Source organism: Phodopus roborovskii, unplaced genomic scaffold (assembly GCF_943737965.1).
Source record: "Phodopus roborovskii unplaced genomic scaffold, PHOROB, whole genome shotgun sequence".
Classification (NCBI taxonomy): Eukaryota; Metazoa; Chordata; class Mammalia; order Rodentia; family Cricetidae; genus Phodopus; species Phodopus roborovskii.
Window position 1 is genome coordinate 56,657,982 of NW_026126433.1, and position 20,676 is coordinate 56,678,657.

General features: G+C 37.8%; 1 protein-coding gene across 1 annotated transcript in view; it reads left to right on the plus strand.

The window, feature by feature from the left end:
- Ush2a (usherin) overlaps positions 1 to 20,676 on the plus strand; it is a 213,811-nt gene that overhangs the window by 102,300 nt on the left and 90,835 nt on the right. The window contains 8 exon segments of the mRNA XM_051185778.1: positions 1,656 to 1,729; positions 6,833 to 6,900; positions 6,902 to 7,109; positions 7,933 to 8,055; positions 8,057 to 8,118; positions 8,569 to 8,711; positions 8,714 to 8,789; positions 9,835 to 9,877. Of these exon segments, the coding sequence (XP_051041735.1) occupies positions 1,656 to 1,729; positions 6,833 to 6,900; positions 6,902 to 7,109; positions 7,933 to 8,055; positions 8,057 to 8,118; positions 8,569 to 8,711; positions 8,714 to 8,789; positions 9,835 to 9,877 (797 nt within the window).

The following is a 20,676-nucleotide window of genomic DNA, read 5'->3' on the forward strand; positions in this document are numbered from 1 at the left end:
AAAATCACATAAGCAGACATGACTTAGAGGCATTCCCACGCATCCCTTCCATTTTACTTTTACCTCTAAATCATGAATACTTTTCCTCATAACATATCTTTTACTTTCTTGTGGCTGTGATAATGATCATGGCCAAAAGCAACTTAAAAAAAAACATTAATCTCAGTTTATCAATTAGAAATAATGATCTTCCTGAACAAATATTCATATATAAAGTATCCTCAACCATTTTTTCAAATATGCATCATTTAAATATTAACACTGAATGCAAACAGTGTAGTTTGTTTATTTTTATTTCTGGTGGTGCTGGGGATTGAACACCAGGACTTGTGCATGCTGAACAAGAAGTAGACCTCCCTCTGAGCTCTCTCTTCAAATAAACAACATGACTGTGTGTCTCAAATGTAGGTAGATACATATACTCAGGCATAGACTCTTATGACTTTTCGCCTTCTCTCAGAACACCCCTGACCTTGTGATCTCTCTTGATTTTCTTGGGTAGATACAAGGGTACATTCTGGATTTTAATTCTGTTGTCTACATGTACGTCTATGATCTGTGTGCATTCCTGGTATCCACAGAAACCAGAAAAGGGCATCAGACTGCCTGGAACTAGAGTAATAGGTGGTTGTGAGCTGCTATGTGGGTACTGGGAATTGTACCCAGGTCCTCTGAAAACATAGCCACTTCTGTGCCATTGCTTCAGCCTCTGCTGTCTATATTTTATTCACCTAACAAGTTTTGTCTGACCAGTTTTCTCCAAATATCTTCCACAGAACAACACAAAAGAACCAAAAACAAAACAAACCCAACCAAACAAACAAAAAACAACACACACACACAAAACAAGCAAACAAAAAACAAGAAACTTTTAACATGGCTTCTGAGGATCAAACATGGCAGGCATTTTGACCTGAGCTGTTGATACATGTCCTTTCGTCCTTTCTTGCCTTTCCCTTCCTTGTAGTTCCAAATCTCTTGAGCTTACCTGCCTTCATAAATGTTTGGTAAATAAACAAATAATACAGTGTCACTTAAGGTTGATGCTTACCTAAGGAAGAACATTATCTGTGATGGCATTGTGGTCCTTAAACCTGATCAGCTCAGAAGAATTCTTAGTGGATGACAATGTTTTGAGATTGAGTTTCACTCTGCTGTAATATGTGGGTGACTCAATATCCATGAGCTACAAAACTTACATCCATCTGCATTGTTTTGGTTTTGGGGTTTTCTGGTTGAGCATTTTGTATATGTTAGAATCAAGATTCTGGAGTTTGAGTCAGAATGCATAGTAAATGAGAACAGGAAGTTTTCCCCCGGTAGATCAAACATTCTGAAACTTGTTATTGAAGGTAGGTGACAAACAAGTTTAGGGCTGATGAAATAATAGACTTATAGATTTGTAAATGATAGAGGAACTCAAGGAAGTACAGCTATGAATTGGGTCTGGAAGTAATCTGCTAAAGGACTCACTTAGAATTCATAGTCTTGCTATGGCTGTGGAGATAAATACAATTACTATGAATCATGCAGAATTAGAAAGCAAACACAATGAGAACATAATTTAAAACTTTAGAGTTTTTAAAAGAATATCAGAAGAACACTTTGCAAGCTTGCTTGGGGTCTGGAGTTTCTTATCTATGCATGTTTTGCAGGTGTAGAGCATTTTGTTGGAAGAATGCAAGATTTTCGACTTTACTATGTGTCACTTACAAACCTGTAAGCAGATGTTTATTCTAACACTTGGAATATAGAACGATAAGGACAATTCATTTAAATGACCACAGAGACTATAATATTTTTCATCTTTATAGCAATCGGCAAACATTACCTAGTTTATATTTGACCATATTTACTTTGTCATAATTTATACTTATTCACTAATATTTTTTGTCAGAAACTCCTTAGAATATGGGGTGATCAAAAATATTTACAAATGATTTTCTCCTGGAAAATGCATATTGTTAACACAACATAGATTTTAATGTGTTTGTTTAAAAATTCTATATCAGGTAGATGCTAATACTTAAAAACTGATACTTGTGCCTTTCAGATTTGCTTTTAGAAATCACTAGTGTCAGAGAAAGTGAAACAATAAAACAACTTGTTATTTTGTTACATGAGAAAGTTTGAAGGGACAAGGACATAAGAATGATAGAATATTTGAAGTACGGATTTTTTTTTTTTTTTTTTTTTTGTCTATGAGGAACACTCACCAAGCATTCCCTCATTAGAGAGTGGAACAAAAGTCTGTCTTAGGGTTTTCTACAGACAAATTGGTTCCCATCTTGTGCCCATGAGTTTCTAGTTTCCTCTGGAGATACATCTGAAGAATCCCAGCTTAGAATCTAGTGGAGATAGTATGCACTTGATGGTCATTCTTGGTCGCTAGCTTCTTGACTACATCTGGAGTTTACTAAAACTCAAATGTGTGGCTACACCTATGAGGGATCTTTTTCTTAATTAAATCATTTGAAGTAGGAAGTTCCACTTCTAATTTGTATCTTTGAGATGGGAAGCTAGACCTTTAATCCAGGTCTTTTGAGATGGGAAGATTCATCTTCAGTCTGGGCCACACCTTCTCTTGGAAGCCTAGATAAGGGTATGGAAGAAGAAAGTTTATTCTCCCTTTACCTGCTTGCCCTTCCTTTCATTAGCAAGCTCATTCCTTCACTGGCATTAGAGCCTGTTTCTTTGGGATTCGAGAATATACTGAAGACCAGCTGAGACATCCAGTGGAGTGAGCAACTAAACAACTATGGAATTCATGAACCTTCCATTAGTAGACAGCCATTGTTGGACTAGCTGAAACACACACACACACACACACACACACACACACACACACACACACACACACACACACACTCACATACAACCCACAGGTTATTCTATAAGGTCTGTTCATGTAGAGAACCCTAACAAATACAGATCTGTTTTCTTTCTTTCCCTTTTTTCCTTTCTTCCTTCCTTCCTTTCATCCTTCCTTCCTTTCTTTTTTTTTTTTTTTCTTTCAGAACTTGGTAGTAACAGAGTCACCCAGGTAGTGCTGATTATGAAGGCAGGAAGAGGTGGTGAAGAGTAGCTGAGTCTTGACATTGTGTGGAAGGGTTGCAGTTTCTGAAGAGAACCCTAGAGAGGCTATTGGTGAAAGTGTAGCCCAGTTGTAGCAAGAGACCCCAACATTTCTGGGATGCCAGTCATCCACAGACAACAACATGTATGGAGTGGATCCAGTCTGAGCCTAGGAGATAGCAGCATGTGCTGCAGAGGGCAGAGCCAGAGAAGTGACCCACATGTTTTGGAGGAGCCCAGAGATCATGAGTGAGACCCAGATATTGGACATTGAGTTGTTTCTCTGTTGGAGTATGGTTTTCTTTATTCAGATTATGACTATGCCCGGGCTTTTCCTTGTTGAAGTAAAAAAGATTTTAACTTAATTTTGATTTTTATAGGAGTCCACAGTTGAAAAAAATTTGAACTTTGAAAAGAGACTTTGGGTTTTTAAAGAGAATGGATATTTTAAACACTGAATTTTCATGCATTTAAATTGGTAAAGACTGAGGGAATTTTATAGTTATTTATGTTTTAATATTGAGGAGTAATAAGAAAGGAAAAGTTGTGACTTAATAGTGATACTTTGTGTGCCAGTCTGACAAGGGGTCAATTTTTTGAGTTTTTTTTTCTGTCAGTTTGCCAGAAGCTAGTCAATGGAGAGGAGGGACCCTCCAAAGACACTAATTCCATACGATCTGCTTGTAGGCAAGCCTGTAGGGCATTTGCTTAATTAGTGACTGATTGTCCATGGGGACAGCCTGACCCATTGTGGGTAGTGCCATCCCTGAGCAGGTGTGTAGGAGAAACTTTGGCCAGCCTATCCCAGCAGCAATCGCCCTGCCCCCAGTACCCAGGCCAGCCTGCAAGAGCAGGAGCATGCACATGCATAGCAGGCACTTCTTCCCTGATCCAGACTGCCAAGCCTGACTCAATGCCCAGAGATACCTGACCAGAGACAAAAGGACAATTCACAGTCAGCCACCTGAGCCAATGGGATCTTGGGAGAGGGTATAAAGGCAGGCATAACTTCCTGAATAAACAAGTCTGCAGTACGCTCTGCTACTCACTGACTCAGTGCCTGAGTAGTTGGTGCTTCCTCCTCTCACCGACTCCTCCAAATGGTGTCTGAGCAGGGTAACCAGCAACACAGGTGGTCCTGGGTTTTATAACAAAGCAGACTGAGCAAGCCATGGCAGCATCCATCCGTGGACTCTGGGTCAGCTCCTGCCTTCAGGTTTATTCCATTTATGTTCTTATCCTGACCTCCTTCAATGATGAACAATGGTGTGGAAGGGTAAGCAGAACCATCCTTTTCTTTCCAGGTTGCTTTGGTTACAGTGTTTTATCACAGCAATAGTAACCCTACCCAAGACAGTGTGTGTATATGGAATAGTTGTCCTTATTTACTTCTTAAGTATTTAGTTTTGTGGAGGGAGGGAGGGTGGGAGAGAGAGAGAGAGAGAGAGAGAGAGAGAGAGAGAGAGAGAGAGCTGGTATGAGGAGGTTTGCATGCAGAAGTCAGACAACCTCCGCTGTCCATTCTTGACTTTTACCTCATTTGGAGACAGAGGCTCTCATTTCAGTCATTATTCAGCATAGCTCAGGCTAGTTGGCCTACTTCTTCTAGGAATCCGTCTGTGTCTTCTATCTGAGTGTGAGGGCTGGGATCACAAATGTGCCCTACCAAGTCTGACCTTCTCATGCGATCTGGCCATCTGAACTCAGATTATCAGGCTATTGCTGCAGGATAGCTGCTGAGATATTTCCCTGCTCCCCGTTTACTCTTTTCAAGGGAAAAAATTTCCTTTTTTTATAAAATCTTTCTCCAAGGGAGATGTAGATTAGTGTGTTAAATCTTTTCATGTGAGGACTAACTCTTAGATATTAGAGAAACATCTCAAACAAATGATCCTGTAGCTTGTGGTAGACACATGATCAACTTAACCTTCCTTGTTTCCCAGTCTGAGGAATTGGGGGTGCCTGGACAAGGACACCAACCATACCATGGGACAGGGAGGAAATGGGATGCCCCTTGCTCACCATCTTTCACATCTCCATTGCCTGTGCATACTATGCTGAAGAGTAATGTCACAGCTTTCTTTGGAATGAAGTTTTTCCCAGCCAGAGAAAAGATTTTGTACCAGTTATTGACTTTGGAATGCATTCAATAGCTGATGTCAATTGGAAACCATCAGTGAGATTTCGAGTAGTTACTTCATGTCCCTTAGTGAAAGAAAAAGCCTGCCACCTGCACCATCACCTCACTGGGGCAGAATGGAAGCCTGTTTTTTTTCTAGTCAGATGCGGGTTATTAGTGTTGACTGTCTGGAAGAGGGTGATGGGGAGGCTAGGAAGAGAATGTCCTGGGCAGCTCCATAGCAGGCATATTCTTAATGGAAAAATTCAAAACTATGCCTGCCCCTGGCATTCTTGTCTGACTGTTGGCAGCCGGTGTATGGTCTAAAGCCATTGAAACATTTCAGGAAGCCAGACTCTCACAGATGAGTCACAGGAAATCATTGACAAATGGCCTTGGCCTCAATCCCTTTACCCAAATGAGAAGCCTATACAATGATGCATGCTTTCTTATGCTTTCCCCTGGATGAACTGGAGATGTCATCTTAAATCTCATTATTTTCAATATATTGCTGTTCACTCAGAGTATAAGTCAGTTTAAAATCTAGATATACGACTCCTTTCTGCAACACACATAGGCACAGTGATATTAAATTACGTAAAATACCTTGATAAAGAGCAAGGGCTTACACATGCTGCTTCCTCTTCTTGTCCCTCTGTTCTTTCCTTTACTGGTTCTAGGAACTGAACACAGGGCCTTACAGACAAGAGGCAAGAGCTATATCACTCCCATGCCTCCAACCCTCTTTTTACCTTGTATTTGGAGACAAGATCTCAGTAAGTTGATCAGGCTATCCTTGAACTCTCTTTACAGCTCAAGCAGCTCTTCAATTAAAATTCTTTATGACAGCATTCAGAAAAGCTGGAATTACAGGTGTGTGCCACTGGCTTGGCTAGCCATTCTTGTTGTAGCTCTTCATGGTCATTGAGATGGCTCCGATGTCAAAAGTGCATGATATACAAGCTCTCTCTCTCTTTCTCTCTCTCTCTCACACACACCACATTTTTTTAAGAGTTAAAACAAAAACCATATCATTTTCGAAGGACATTTGTCTTAGTGTCTTTCTTGTTGACATGACAGAATGATCTCACAAAAGTAACCTAAAGGGTATGTTTGTGCTCATAGCTCAGGGTATCATCCACCACGTGGGAAAGTGAAGACAGACTGAGCCACTGTCCACATCATATCCACTGTGGAGAGGCAGACAGGGAGGGATGCTTGCTTGCAAGAACTGAGATTGGTTTTCTTTATTTCACAAAATCCAAGATATCTACAAAAAAGCATCATCCTGACCACAATTAAGATGAGTCTTCCCACATCAATTGATGTAATATCTAGATAATCCCTTACAGACATTCTTGGAGGATACTGTCAGTGCAGACAATCCTTCACCGGCATGCTTGGAGCCTTGCCTCCCAGGTAATCCCAGGTTCTGTGAAGTTAACAATCAACCTTCTCATCATCACAGAACTTTAGGGTAGTATATGTACTCATTTTTCCAAAATGAGTTTTATTTTATATTCCATTAGAAAAATTATTAAAGCTAAATGGTCAGTCGTCACAACACCAGAAGGGTGATATCAGCTCTTAGGAGTTCTGTCACTGGGAAGTTGTGTGTCCTTGCCATCTTCTCTAGAGATTCTGGAGTTCTTTTCTGGAGATCTCTCTTAGTTGCACATCCATCCACATTGCCATTGCCCATGCAGCTGCCTCTGTGCAGCAGTACTGAATTCCCAGTGGTGCAGAAGGCAGGCACCATCATCGAGTATCATGGCTGAATCCTGAAGCCCATCCTCTGTCCTTCATCAACGATGGTGACATTGCTACTTCATGGATTTCCTGTGTGTTTTAAATCCTTACACAGCTCAGTCAAGGAGTGCTTATTTCCATAGACTTGGAAAATGGGCATTACCAGGTAATCAGAGACAGTGGGGTGGGTGTTCATGCTCTAGAGACTTCATGTCCTTGAAGAAAAGAAATGTCTCGCAGTCCGGAAGACCCTAAATGTTCAGTAAACGTGTTAGTATCTCTACCTCTCGGCCTTCCTTCCAGAGGAAGAGTCTTGCTTGCCTCTTTCAGCTTCTAGTGATGTCTGTTAATTCATGGACCTGTAACTCCTGGTCCTGCCCATTTTTGCAGATCCCCTTCCATGTTTCTCAGAGTGTTAATTTCCTCCTCTCTTTCTCTTTAAATAGAGTGATCTCTTTTTAAGATCCTTAGCTTTATTAGATCTATAATGGTTATTTCCAAGAAGGCTATGCTTACAAGCATCTGCAGTAACTTCTTGAACATATTTACATGGATGTACACTACATCCACTGCATGGCAAAAACCAGAGTTGTAATGAACGAAATTATAATAGCTAAAACTGACATCCAATGTTTCATGTTTAGGGATTTATATTAAAATGAAATTTATGAAATATTTAAACCTTCTTTTAAAAAGAACATATATTTATAGGGCAGGTGCTTATTCTTATGTACTTCCTGAGAGTTGTTTTCTTTGTTCATACTTTAGAATAAACACAATGGGATCAATGTGATTTACAAAATCATTGAGAATGGAAAGAAATATGTAACTACAGAATACATTGCTTTTCCTGTAGGTCTGAAGTTCCTAGATGTTCCTTAAGTTGTCCATCACAATAATTAGAAGGAGTATTTATATTCAAATCTGAAGTCTCAGTGTTTTGCTTCTTAACCATCCATGGCAAAAATAATGGACATATCCATTGCCAGGTATTTCGAATCATCATTCACTTCTCCAGCCCACAGCCTGCAGTGATAAGGATCCATAGTAAGAAGGCAGACAGCTCTCCCTGTGAGGACTGGAAGTATTTTGCTAAAAACTGCAGAATTTGGGGGAATGAAAGACAACCGAGATTTGGAAAATCTTGATTCTGTCAAGTGCCTTCAGTTGCCTGAGTATGAACACTTTCAAAACAATTAATTTTTATAAATCAGTCTTTGTCCTAAGCTGTGGGCCAGGAAGCTGACTATATTAGAAGAGATCTCTCTCCATCACTGATTTTAGGGAGTTACTCCCCACCCCCCCCAACCCAGTTGAAATTTAAACTGCTTACAGTTCCCATAAAGGGCAGAAGTATTCATATTTACAATCCACTATTGCTATCTAATATGGTACTCATCTTATTCAGCCATCCATCTGCATCTGTGTTCCCATGAAACTTCTAGTCAGCTTCTCTGTGATGATCCTGCTTTATTTATATGTGAAATAAATGGAATGTATGTTTCCTAAGACTGAAGAACTTTGCCAGTTTCCTGACACTGTGTAGAAATAACCCAAACTTGTGATTTCTGTTTGATCAAAACCATGAATAGCTTCTTAAAATAAAAACTTTCTTTCCCTGACAGTTTTACCTCATTTTCTCATGGTAATGTCACCTTTGACCTCCTGCCACCTGGGCAGAAGCGGCATCCTTGGTACGATGACTTCTACAATAGCTCACTGCTTCAAGAGTGCATGAAAGCCACTCAAGTAAGGTCATACTTCACAGGTAGTACTATCCAGCCCAGCACACTGCTGACCTGAGACACAGATACTATGCAGTGGATGAGATCACCATCAGTGGGAGGTAGTAATTGGTCACCAGAGGTTTGAATGCATTTTCTTTTAAATCCGGTGTTTGTTGTACTATTAAAAAAATATAGTAGCTGAATTCTTGGAGCAGGCCAGATTCTAAGCTTTTATATTCTAAAATGACTTCTTCTATAGTTTAATGGAGAGCATTATATTTGATGCCTTACCAGCACTTTATATAACCTTCTAATCAATGAATTTTTCAGAAGATAGTCTACCCAGAAAGCACAATATTCTGAAGGTTGAGAATGTGTTTAGTGGTTGAGTAAGCTTAATCCTCAGACAGCAAGGAAAAACTATGAGACCCTCAATATGGCATAGGCAGAATTTATCATACATTTTATTTAGTTTATTTTATAATATAATTTAAAAATATTCTCTATATTAAAAAGGAGGAAAAAATTTGGGTTGTAGCTATAGTGCTAGCTAGATAGCATGTAAGTGTCACACTTGGTCTTTTCAAGGTCATAATTTAAAGTTCTGTAAGGTCACCTGTCTGTCATTAGAAAAGAAATATATCATGCCCTTAACTACTGATAAATTTATCATCACAGTTAAGAATATGACTCACGAAGAAAAAAGTATCTGTTTGGTATGGCAAAGTATGGCAAATGGAGTGTTATAGAAAAATGGTGTATTTAAAGAGATATCCTAAAATAAGAATACCAAAAATATCAACATTGATTTGATATGTAATATAATAACAAAAGAAATACTATTAAATAATATTTTCCATCTTACTCTGAAACCAAGAGCAAAAATTAGAATCTACAGTTTCTTCTTAAGTGTACCTTGAATGATTTCAACAATTGCCTTCCTGGGACAAATTCCACATGGTTGGAGAGAGTCACTGTGCACCCTCTCACCTCCCTTTCCAAGGTGTCTTCACAGTTACCTTTACAAACCATTGAGTTTGGGTCTACACAGTCAGAAAGAGTCAGGTTTGCCTTTTCTCAAATGTGCAGGGTGTTTGTCCACAGGATCTTAAATGTGTTGACAGTGACTTGCTTCTGAGGTGTGTGGGATGCTCACATTCACAGATGTCAATGCCACAGACATGCTGAGTCCCGCAACAGCACAGGCGTCCTTATAGATGCTTCTTTTCTCCACTAGCTTCGTCAAAGGACCCTAGGTGTGTTGCTTCCTCCAGGAAATCTAAAAGGAAATGGGAAGGGTAAATATAAGTGAACAGAAAGTTAATTTTGGTATATCTTCAGAATACACGTTAATGGATAAGAACTTAAAATACCAGTTTTTCTTAAAATATTATCGCAGAGAAATGTAGATATTGATAAAGTTGAAAGTTGGGTGTTTAAAACTATTTCCAGAGAAACTGCATCTGAAATAAAACTCTCGGGCTTTTTACCCCCTTTCTCTCTCTTTGTTCATTTGTCAGCATTGTATATTAATGAAAATAACATTTAAAATAACATTTAAATAGACTGACACTAAACAGTGAACGTTTTGATTTCTTGCTCTGGAAAAATATTTGCTTGAAAGAACCTGTAACACATGGGTGTGGTGCACATCTGCAACCCTGCACCAGAGAAAGGAGAGGGGGTCGAAGTGCCTCTATTATAAGCTTGAGAAGTTACCATGACATCCATAATATTCATGTGAAAAGCTGGGTATAGTGGTGTACACTTGTTATCCCAGTGTTAGGGAGACAGAGATCAGTGGGTTTCCAGGGCTCACTGGCCAGTTAGCTTAGTATATTGGATGAATTCCAAGATAAAAGAAAGTTGGTGTCTGCAAATGAAGTGAACAGAACCTGAGGAACAACATCTAAGGTAGCCTTCTGGCCTCCATGCATATCACATGTGAACACAAACAAACATGAATATGGACACTCAGATGGGCCTGGAGAACTTGTTTATAAATTTATGATTTAAGTCTAGCAGAGAGAGATGTTCCCTGGGCTTATGTTAGTCCATGAGACACACTGATTGAAGAACCACTAATCTACAAGACCATGTTCATGCAATACAAATGACACAGGTGTAATTGTGGTATAGTTTACAATATTTGAAAATTTAATGTTAACTAATATGACTCAAATGCTATGGAAAAATCTCATGCAAATGTCAGATTTACTAGTGGTATTTACAAGATTGGATTCTTAAACATTTTGTTAATTCGAGAGATTAAAAACACTATTTGATTATGATGTGAACATGCTTGATTAAAACCAAGGTTTGCATCACTTTTCATGTCTACAGACTACTACTACCATGTCATCATCGTTATTATTATTATTATTATTATTATTATTATTATTATTATTTTGTGTATATATGGAAGCATATTTGTATGTATTGCAGTGCAATATATTTTGCAATATTTGGGAATATCTTGTCTTTAAATAAATCATCTTCCAAGTTTTGGCAGGGTGCCTCTCTGTCCTCTGAGAGACTTAATCCTATCTAAATTGCTCTCAACTGCATCATTAGTGTGTGAAGCCTCGATGGTCAGAACACACTCTAAAATGCACATGTTGTCTGGTGCTTTGGGGATGTACTGGAGAAGAAAATAGAGGCTTGTGCAAGCTACACAAGTGTTTTCTTACTGAGTCATGCTCTGAGCCTTTGCTGTCTCCTTGACATCATTTGTTTGTTTGCCAATGTTTATTTTGTGATTGAATCTTTAAAGAGTGCTTTTACTGATCATGATCTTGATTTGCAGCCCAGGCAGGACTTGAACTTATGATATTGCTTCAGCCTTTTGATTACTTGGTATTATAGGCATAGACCACCAAATTAAACAATAAAGATTCTTTGTTTTGTTTTGTTTGTTTGTTTGCTTTGCTGGTTTTTTATTTTTCGAGACAGGGTTTCCTTTTGTCAGCCTGGCTGTCCTGGAATTAGGTCTGTAGACCAGGTTGGCCTTGAACTTGAAGAGATTACATTGCATCTACCTTCTGAGTGCTAGGACTAAATTTGTGCAACATCACTGCCCATCAAGAGGGTTATTTTGTTTTTAAATAATTTTAGTTCTATTGCTTTCAATATTGTTTCCAAAATTAATTGAATTAGATGGATGAATTTACTCTTTATTGAGTCATCAACACAAATGTGAACATCACACACACACACTTTGGCAACTGGATTCTACATTTGCAATTAAACATTTATTCATACTGACATTTTTCTACCTATTGTCATGTTGTCATACCTGGAAACCACTTCTCCACTTACTGCAATTAGTGATTTCTTTATTTTTTTTATTTTTTATTTTTTTGCTTTTTCTTAGTCCACTAACAAACCAGTTTAAAAATTGCTCTGGATGGACTTAGCAGGGTACATTGAACTGAGTCTAGTTGGTACCTACAAGCTAAGCTTTAGCCTGGCATATTCTTTCTCACAATGTAGAGACACACACTTTCAGATAACATGGCACTGCTTAGCTTCCCCTGCCTGATGTAGGATGATGCCTTCTGTTCCAGTCTCCTGCCCTTCATTCTCCTGTCGTTATGCCCCTTCTCATTTTATTCTTTCTAATTGCTCACACTGATGGGGTTGATATCTTATGATTCTTTGGGTGATTTCATACCTCTTCTTTAAAAATAGAAATTAAGTGAGTCAAGATTCATGATTGGTTTTGGAAGTCAAATTGGGATTGTCATACTTGTCAGGTGGTACCTGTTGGATTCAGGTCCAGTGAATTAATTAACTATAATTTAGGTTGAGAATATATTCCAATGCTTCTTATTTAGATGGTATCTTTGGAAAGCATGAAAAATTAGACCTGTAAATTTTTCTTTTTGTTCAAATTGATAATTCACAAATTTGGTTTTAAATTAAAAAAATGCTGCCAATGCAATTTTCTTAGAAGAGTTTGCCAAATGCAACTGAAGGGGAAAAACCAATACTCTATTAAGTTGTTTTGAAACTATCCAACCATAAATGTTTCATGTTCTACTTTTTAAAAATGTCGTGATTTAAGGCATTTCTATCCTGTGGGACACCATGCTCTTTTTAAAGACCTGGAGAAGGACTAGGAAGAATGTCTGCCATTCGCAGTGTTAGGCTAACCAAAAAGGGTAGTTTTCAATCAATGTGGCTTTTGTGAGTTACTGCAATTTGGAAAATCAGGGAAAGTGTAAGCCTTGAGAGCCTGCCAGTTCATGGCAATTTTCGTTTCTTTGGGAAAGTGTGTTTGGCAGAAATGATAGGGGGTGAACTTGAGAGAGAAGGAAGAAGCATAAATTCAGGGGTTTGGCTTGCAGGAACAGCACTCATACTTCCTTCTATTGTTCATCAAGAGGCAAAGCGAAGTCCAGGAGTGGGAAGAGTGCTTATAGTTTTGATATTCCTTTCAAATGGCTTTTTCATCTATTTTATTTTATTTCATCAGGAAGTGTTCACTACTATATTAGTCTTCTGTGATAACATCTGGTTGAGTACAGGTAGTAATTACCACACTTAAGTAATTCCTTGATTTTGGTTTTTTACCACACTTTGTACCACCCATAGTCTTGTATCAGGGAGACTTCAAAGAAGTGAACCATCCAATTTCTTGAACTATGGAGACTTAAGCAGAACACACTGATAAACTGACATACTACAAGATTTATTATTCATGATACAGCCCAGTTTGCTGTCTATTGCTGCCAATGGCTAAAAGTATGTTTTAACCTTTCATAGCAATGGAAATTAAGAATGAAGATCCAGTCAACTTAATACTAAAGACTGTGCTTTCCCTGAAATGAATTAAATCTGGACTTATTTTTCCCTGTTTTTTTTCCATTATAATTTGTAATTGCTAGAATGTGGGCCCTGGAGAGGCTCCTTTAATAATATTTCTGAGGAACTCTGATATATTTTGCATTATATTGCCAATTTCAGTTTTTGACTTTAATATATGATATGTACCATAAAAATAATGGCATATTTCATCAATAGAGAACACTTTGAGAGGGCTTGTGATGTGTCTTCCCAAAGAAGACCAAAGCAGCACATGATTAATGTGCTCAAGCTATTTAAAGATTGATCCAAGGCAAAACAAATTCAAAATACTAGATACTAGACATTAGCTCTCAAGCTGAATTAAGTATTTCCAAGTAGAAGTCAGGACTGCATGGCATTGAACTTGCATTAATCATCAGATACCTGGCAAGGAGGATCATGTTTTCCAATGATTACTTTTATTTTGTTAAGAGTCATTACTGCCAATGCACATATTTTGGGGTTGTTTACAAGTCTTTTATTTTGAGTTAACTGTATATTCACATATAGTTTTCGACAAGTAACACAGATTTTGTGTTCCTATATTCATCTGTACCCATAATGATAGTTTCCAAAGCTGTTATGTTTTAATTTCTTTTAGAAGATATGATTTGTATACCATAAGTCACACTCGTTAAATATCCAGAGTTGGAAGAGTTTGGGCAGTTGTGTAATCACCAGCCTATCAGGATAGAGAATTTTTCCCTTTCCCCTGACCCTCTGTTACATTTTCTGATGTCAGGGCTCTGCCTGCACCCCCAGTCCCATTAGCTTCAAATGTGGTCAGTGTTTATTCTTCTAACACGCAGGTTTTGAATCTCACTCTACCGACTCCCTCCATTTTTCTAACTACTCATGGCAATATCTTTATCAAAATAGGGAGCTTGCATTTCACTTGGACAGGTCACAAGCTTGAGAAGACCCATTCCAGAGTATTGGTTCAACTCCTAAAGCACAATAGAACCTAGGAATTTTGTGGGTCTGATATTGTATATTTTTATATGTTTGCTGATGTAGTTGCACAACATAATCTACTTTCTAATTCTCTTACCTTCTTCTCTGCTGCCTTTTTATTTGTTAGTGTACTTTGAAGGTGAGTTCTCAGGTAGCCTCATGCTTGTTATAAACCAAGACAACCTTTGAACTCCCGGTGCCCCTGCCTTCACCTCCAACGAATGTAGCTACAAACCTTTGACACAATGCCCGATCTTATCTAGTACTTACATGTTTTAAAGGTTCAAGTGTTGATTGAATCTATCTTTAAGAAAGGTGTTACTGGGTGAACCAGTAATAAAATGCATTTTCCTTTTACTAGCTATGGTCCAGGCCAAGAGTGATGCAATGGCCAGGATGTTGGCCAGCACTGGCACTCTGGCTGCTTAGCTATTCCTTCATCATCCTGTGACATCATTACCTGTGAGGGGAGCCAAGCCCTTTAGAGCAATTTATTAGTGACCATGAATGATTCTCTTATTTTTTGGCTCTAATTTGTGACCCTTTTATAACATTAATCCTGGATCTTATGAATTAACTACGATCAAACTATCAGTATGCATTTTTGTTAGCATTACAAATAGCAGAGCCAGCATGAAACATTTTTATTTAATAAGCTTTCCTACCATTCTATAAGCCAAAGGATGCCAACATCACACTTCACAATACTCATTATGGTAAATGGATATTTCCTGTTATTTTATGGTATAAAATCCTTCAGCACACTGAAATCCAAAAGTATGAGTCACCATGACTAACCTGGAGCTCACTGATGCTATCCATCATGCGCCCACACTGCTTCCTCCTTTCTGTGCATGGTGAGATTTTACTCTAAATGTATTCCATTTTACATTTCAAGTTTTTGTAATACCATCAAGTTAATCCATTTTAACTAGCATTTGAGTATTTCATATTTTAAATACATTCAGTGAATTGCAACATGAGAAATTTCTCTCTGATACATAGTGCTTGTACCACACTAGTAAATTTCCTTTGTTCTGTATATACATAAGATATAATTAAATGTAAAGAGATTATGAACCTATGAACAAATATAGCTTTGTGGAAGACACACATATAATAAAAATAAAAGATTTAACATGATTTTTCTGAAGTTGGGGATGTCACAACTTTTCTGAATACTAGACAATCTAAGAAAATACATACAGAAACCAAACACTTACAGCCTCCAAAGACGAAGAGCTGATGCCACATGTGGACAGAAACAATGAGACAAATGACAAGACGTGGGTTCAGAGGAGGAAGGTGAACTTATGTTTAGTAATAAACGTAGATGAACCCAGGGTTCTAATAGAACTTGTAAGTGCAGGTTGAATACAATCTGCAAACACATAGATCTGGCTGTAGATGGACTTGATTTAAAATCAGGAAGATAAATAGTGGCCAAGGAAATTTGTGTCAAGATTATCACTAATAGATAGAGTTTTTAGATTTTAAAATTTATGTCACATGTGGTCTCATAGAAGTCATTTTTGAGCAAGTATGTGGTGAGCATGCCCCTTCCTACATCCTAGCACAGTCTCCTGCTCTCCTTGCTTCTGACCTAGCTTGCTTTTGATTGCTGTAATAAACAGCATGTCAAAAAGCAACTTGGAGAGGAAAGGGGTTATTTGGCTTACACACCCCATGGCACAGTCCATACTGAAGGAAGTTGGAGCTAGAATCCAAGGCAGAAACTGAAGCAAAAGCCCATGGAAGAACGCTGCTTACAAGCTTGTTCTCCATGGCTTGTTCAGCTTGTTTATTTTATATGGCTTCAGACTACCTTCCCAGTTGGGAAGCACCATCTACAGTGAGCTGGGCCCTCCCAAATCAAATGGTAATCAAGTAAATGGTCCACAGATTTGCCTACAGACCCATCTTAGAGTGTCATTTCCTCAGCTGAAGTTCCTTCCTCCCAAATGAGCCTTGCTTTTACCAAGTTGACAAAAACCAAGCCAAACAAAAAATAACCAGCATGCCATTCCATTAGTTGATTTGTCCCCCTAGACCCTTCATTTCTAATTTTGTTTACTGTGTGTGTGTGTGATCTGTAAGTCTAGGATCCACACAGTAAGGAAAATACAATACGTATCTGTCTGACACTGATTTAATTCACTTATGTGATTATGTCCAGTTGTATCTATTTATCCAACATGATGTAACTTCATTCATTTTTATAGCTTTAAATTTTTATATGAATATACATCACATTTCCTTTATATATTCTTCTGTTGCTGGACACCCAGGTAGGCCCCATAACTCAGCTGTTATATATAGTGTTACAGAAAACACTTAGTGCAAGTGTCTCTGTAATTGGTTGACTTGAAGTCATTTGACTGAGCACCCAGCAGTGGCATACCTGGGCCATTGACCCTAACCTAAGACACAGACTCCAAAACAAACCAAAGAGTAGGAAAATATTTCAAGATATCAGCATGGCAGACACTTTCTAAATAGAACATAGATCATTCAGAAATTGACAAAAGCAATTTCATTGAATTAAAAAGACTCTGCACCCCAAGCAACATGAATTTTTCCCAGGCATTCAAGGGTGGCATACTGTAAAACTCCATCAGTTAACACAGTGCATCACACCAATAGACTAATGATGTCTAGTGTGATGTCATAGATCATTTTATGTTATAGCAGAGTACCTGGGTACAGGTAATGCATAAAGTCAACAGGGTAGCTAAGGCTCATGGTTCAGGAAGTCCAAGAGCAAGGCACTGATAGCTTTTGAAATTACATAAGGTCTCATGAAATTTCAACCTCTGGCATCAAGTAGTTGCCAGTTGAGAGAAGGGAGAGGACTTATGGAAGCAGGTGCTTTGCAATTCTCTCATTTCTCTGAAAACTAACATATTGTCATGATAAAGATCTGACTCTTTTTCTCAATGGTTCATTTCCAAGTTCTGCTATAATCCTAACCAAATTTCAGCTAAGTTTGGCATCCAAACCCCACCTAAGCCATAGCCTGTATGATCAATTGGATTGAAAGTATATGGCAAAGCCCAACACCTACTAAAAATTTCATAGCAAATGTGACACATAGCAACAAGAAGGTAGACCTTTCCTGCTGAGGTCAAGACCACAGTATGTGATAGGTGCCACTTACTACTGCTTGTAGTATAAAAGGAGTTCTAAAAGTGGGAGGACAATACAGAGATTAGTGTAGTCCTTCTGTAAGGATGGCACAATCTTGTAAAGCATTCCACGTTTAAAAAGCACTAACAAATATTTTCTATTAAACACACACACACTCACACACACACACACACACACACACACACACACACACACACAGGACAAGAGAGCTGACTGGGTATAAAAGAGCATTTGTTGTTGTAACAGAGGACCTGGATTCAGTTTCCAGCTCCCACATGGCAGCTTTGAGGCAGCCGAAATGCCAGGTCCAAGGTTTCCAATGCCCTTTCCTGGCCTCTATAGGCCCTGCATGCACACAGTATACACACCTATGTGTAGGCAAAACACTCAAACATAAAATGAAAATAAGCCACTTTTTAAAATAAAAGGTAAGGAAAGATGTACAGAATTTGAAAAGAAGAAATGAAGTCTTACAGTTGACGTGATCACCCATGTAGACAATCTATACAAATTAAAAAACAGTTCTGAGAATTATTGAGTCTTAGCATGGGTTTCAGGACACAGGGATGAGATAAAACTAGATTTATCATATCACTACATTCCAGCAACAATAAAGAGGGATTTGAATTAGAAGCAACACACTATATATTAGCACTTAGTGAGAAGAAGTAGTTATGTATAAATCTGACAAAATAGGTTGAGATCTGTGTGATGAAAACTACTCTTCTGAAGACAGACATCAAAGACAAATAAGAGCTGTTTCTATTTCTTAGATAGACTCAATATCATCAGGATGTCAGTTTACTTGTTGGTGTTCTAAGTAAAATTTCATTGAGTCTATAGAGTAAAGCTGACATCCTGATGATAGTGAGTCTATCTGTGAAACAGAAACAACTCTTTATAGACTCAATGAAATGTCACTTAGAATACCAACAAGTATCACAAGTCAATTCTAAAGTTTCCATGAACCCAGAAAAACCAGCACAGTGTTGGGGGACAAGAAAGTTGAGGCTATGCTAAATAAGTAATCATTACTATAAAAGCTTCAACAAGCCAATGTGGAGCAGCTACAAAATACAGAAACAGATCAATGGAAAAGAATCTAGAGTAACAAGGCAGGCCATGACACTGTCTGATTATCTTTGAGAAATAAGAAAAGGTGATAGAGTACAAGATAGGAAATATTGTCAACAAATGGCATGAGGATAAATGGATATCTCACTCTAAAATAAATACACATAACAGTTTTATACCCTTAAAACATTGACTGAAAATGAGTCCCATCTCTCAACGTAAAATGTAAAATTAATCTCAGAAGGTTAGCCAGAAGAAATCCGTATGCCATAACTGGCTCTTTATATAGATATATATATATATATAAAAAAACACTATGAAAAAAAAACTAGTCATAAGATATAAAAGCCACTTTTTCCTGCCACCCATAGATAATCCCAGCAAGTAGTGTGTAGAAATTTCAGACTTAATATTGTTTGTACTGTAGGTAAATCTGTAATAACTTTCTGTGTCTTCTTAAAGTTGGCTCTGTACAGAAATGAAACCCCCCTTATCTAAAAAAAATAAGATTATGTTCTTCATGTTACCTGATTTTAAAATGTAAACCTCATTATGAATTCACATCCTTATTTGTATTTTCATTATATTTAAGTTGAGATGTATGCTTGTTTTTGGGCACTGAAAACATTTCATCCCTTTCGGTGTAATAAACATATCCCAAAATGTCAGGTCTTTCTTATGAAATTGAAGTAATTCAACAGAGAAGTTTCTATGTGCAAAAATAGGCTCCTGCATTGTGCTGATGTAAAAGTAAATAGCCATCATAGAGACAGCTTTGTACTAATTAATTATCCTGATGAATTCCTATGACTATGGTATTTACAGTGTCAAAATGCCCAAACTGACAACTGTGTTTACCTTCATCAGGAAACATGATGTTACAATTTAATCTATGTTTTCAAGCTGTATACCAAAAGAAGCCTAACTCTTTCAATTACAAGTAGTGACCAGGATCAAAACCATCCCACAAGTCTGTAGCAAAACTTCTCTTTAATTGAAAACATCAAGGAAGCCAAGATTGTGTTTTTGGAGATTGATATGGCATTTATTTCAGTCTTATCACAAGGCTTTATGATCATAGCTTGTAGGTTGAAAATAAGGACAAAATATCAAATGAGAAAATAAAAACATCTAGATCAAAAGCAAAAGGAAAAAAAGTTGTTTCCATGGACATCAGAGGCCTTCTTTTGCTGGATCTGCTTGCTCCTCCAACTCCAGCAGGCACCTCCCCAAACCCAGCCTGCGGTTACTTTATGGAACACAAACTGCACATGTGATCAGTGTGACAAGGCCACAACTTTTATCAAGAAAGTACAATTTGAAACATCACCTTGGGGTGAGAATATTCTTTCAAAAAGTTTTTTTTTTTTTTTTGAAGTAAAGCAAACCAAAACAGCAACAAAGAAAAACTAATTTTAATAGAAAACAAGCTTGAGATTGTTTTTATGTAGGAAAATTTTACATTTCCTTGAAATTTTACAATGTAATAGGGTTTTACAAGTATAGACATGAGCATGGTTACATGAATGAAGACATGAGCATGGTTGCATGGATGAAGACAAAGGCATGATTGTATGGATGAAGACAAGAACATGGTTGTATGGGCAACTCCCGAAGTTCATTTTCTTTTTCATTCAAATCCCTGGAACCCGAAGTTGGGTTTTCCTCTGTTCTTAATTTTATCCAAGTAGAATACCTCTCCCCTAGACATACAGCACCTAGAGACTATTGTAACCATTGCCATCTGATGGGCCCTTTAAGTAGAGGTCTATAAAGTTTCTGTTGCTTTAGATACACATAAAAATCACCCACAAATAATATTCCTTCATATTTTACTTTTTGCTCTATTCTGTAGACCACATGGTCTGGGCAAACCATGAGCCAGTACCTTGAAGGTTCTAGAATCCCTAAGGGTTAATGACAATATTTCACATTGCATTTGATCATGCATTCTGTTGGAGCCATCCAGACTTGAGGTCAAAG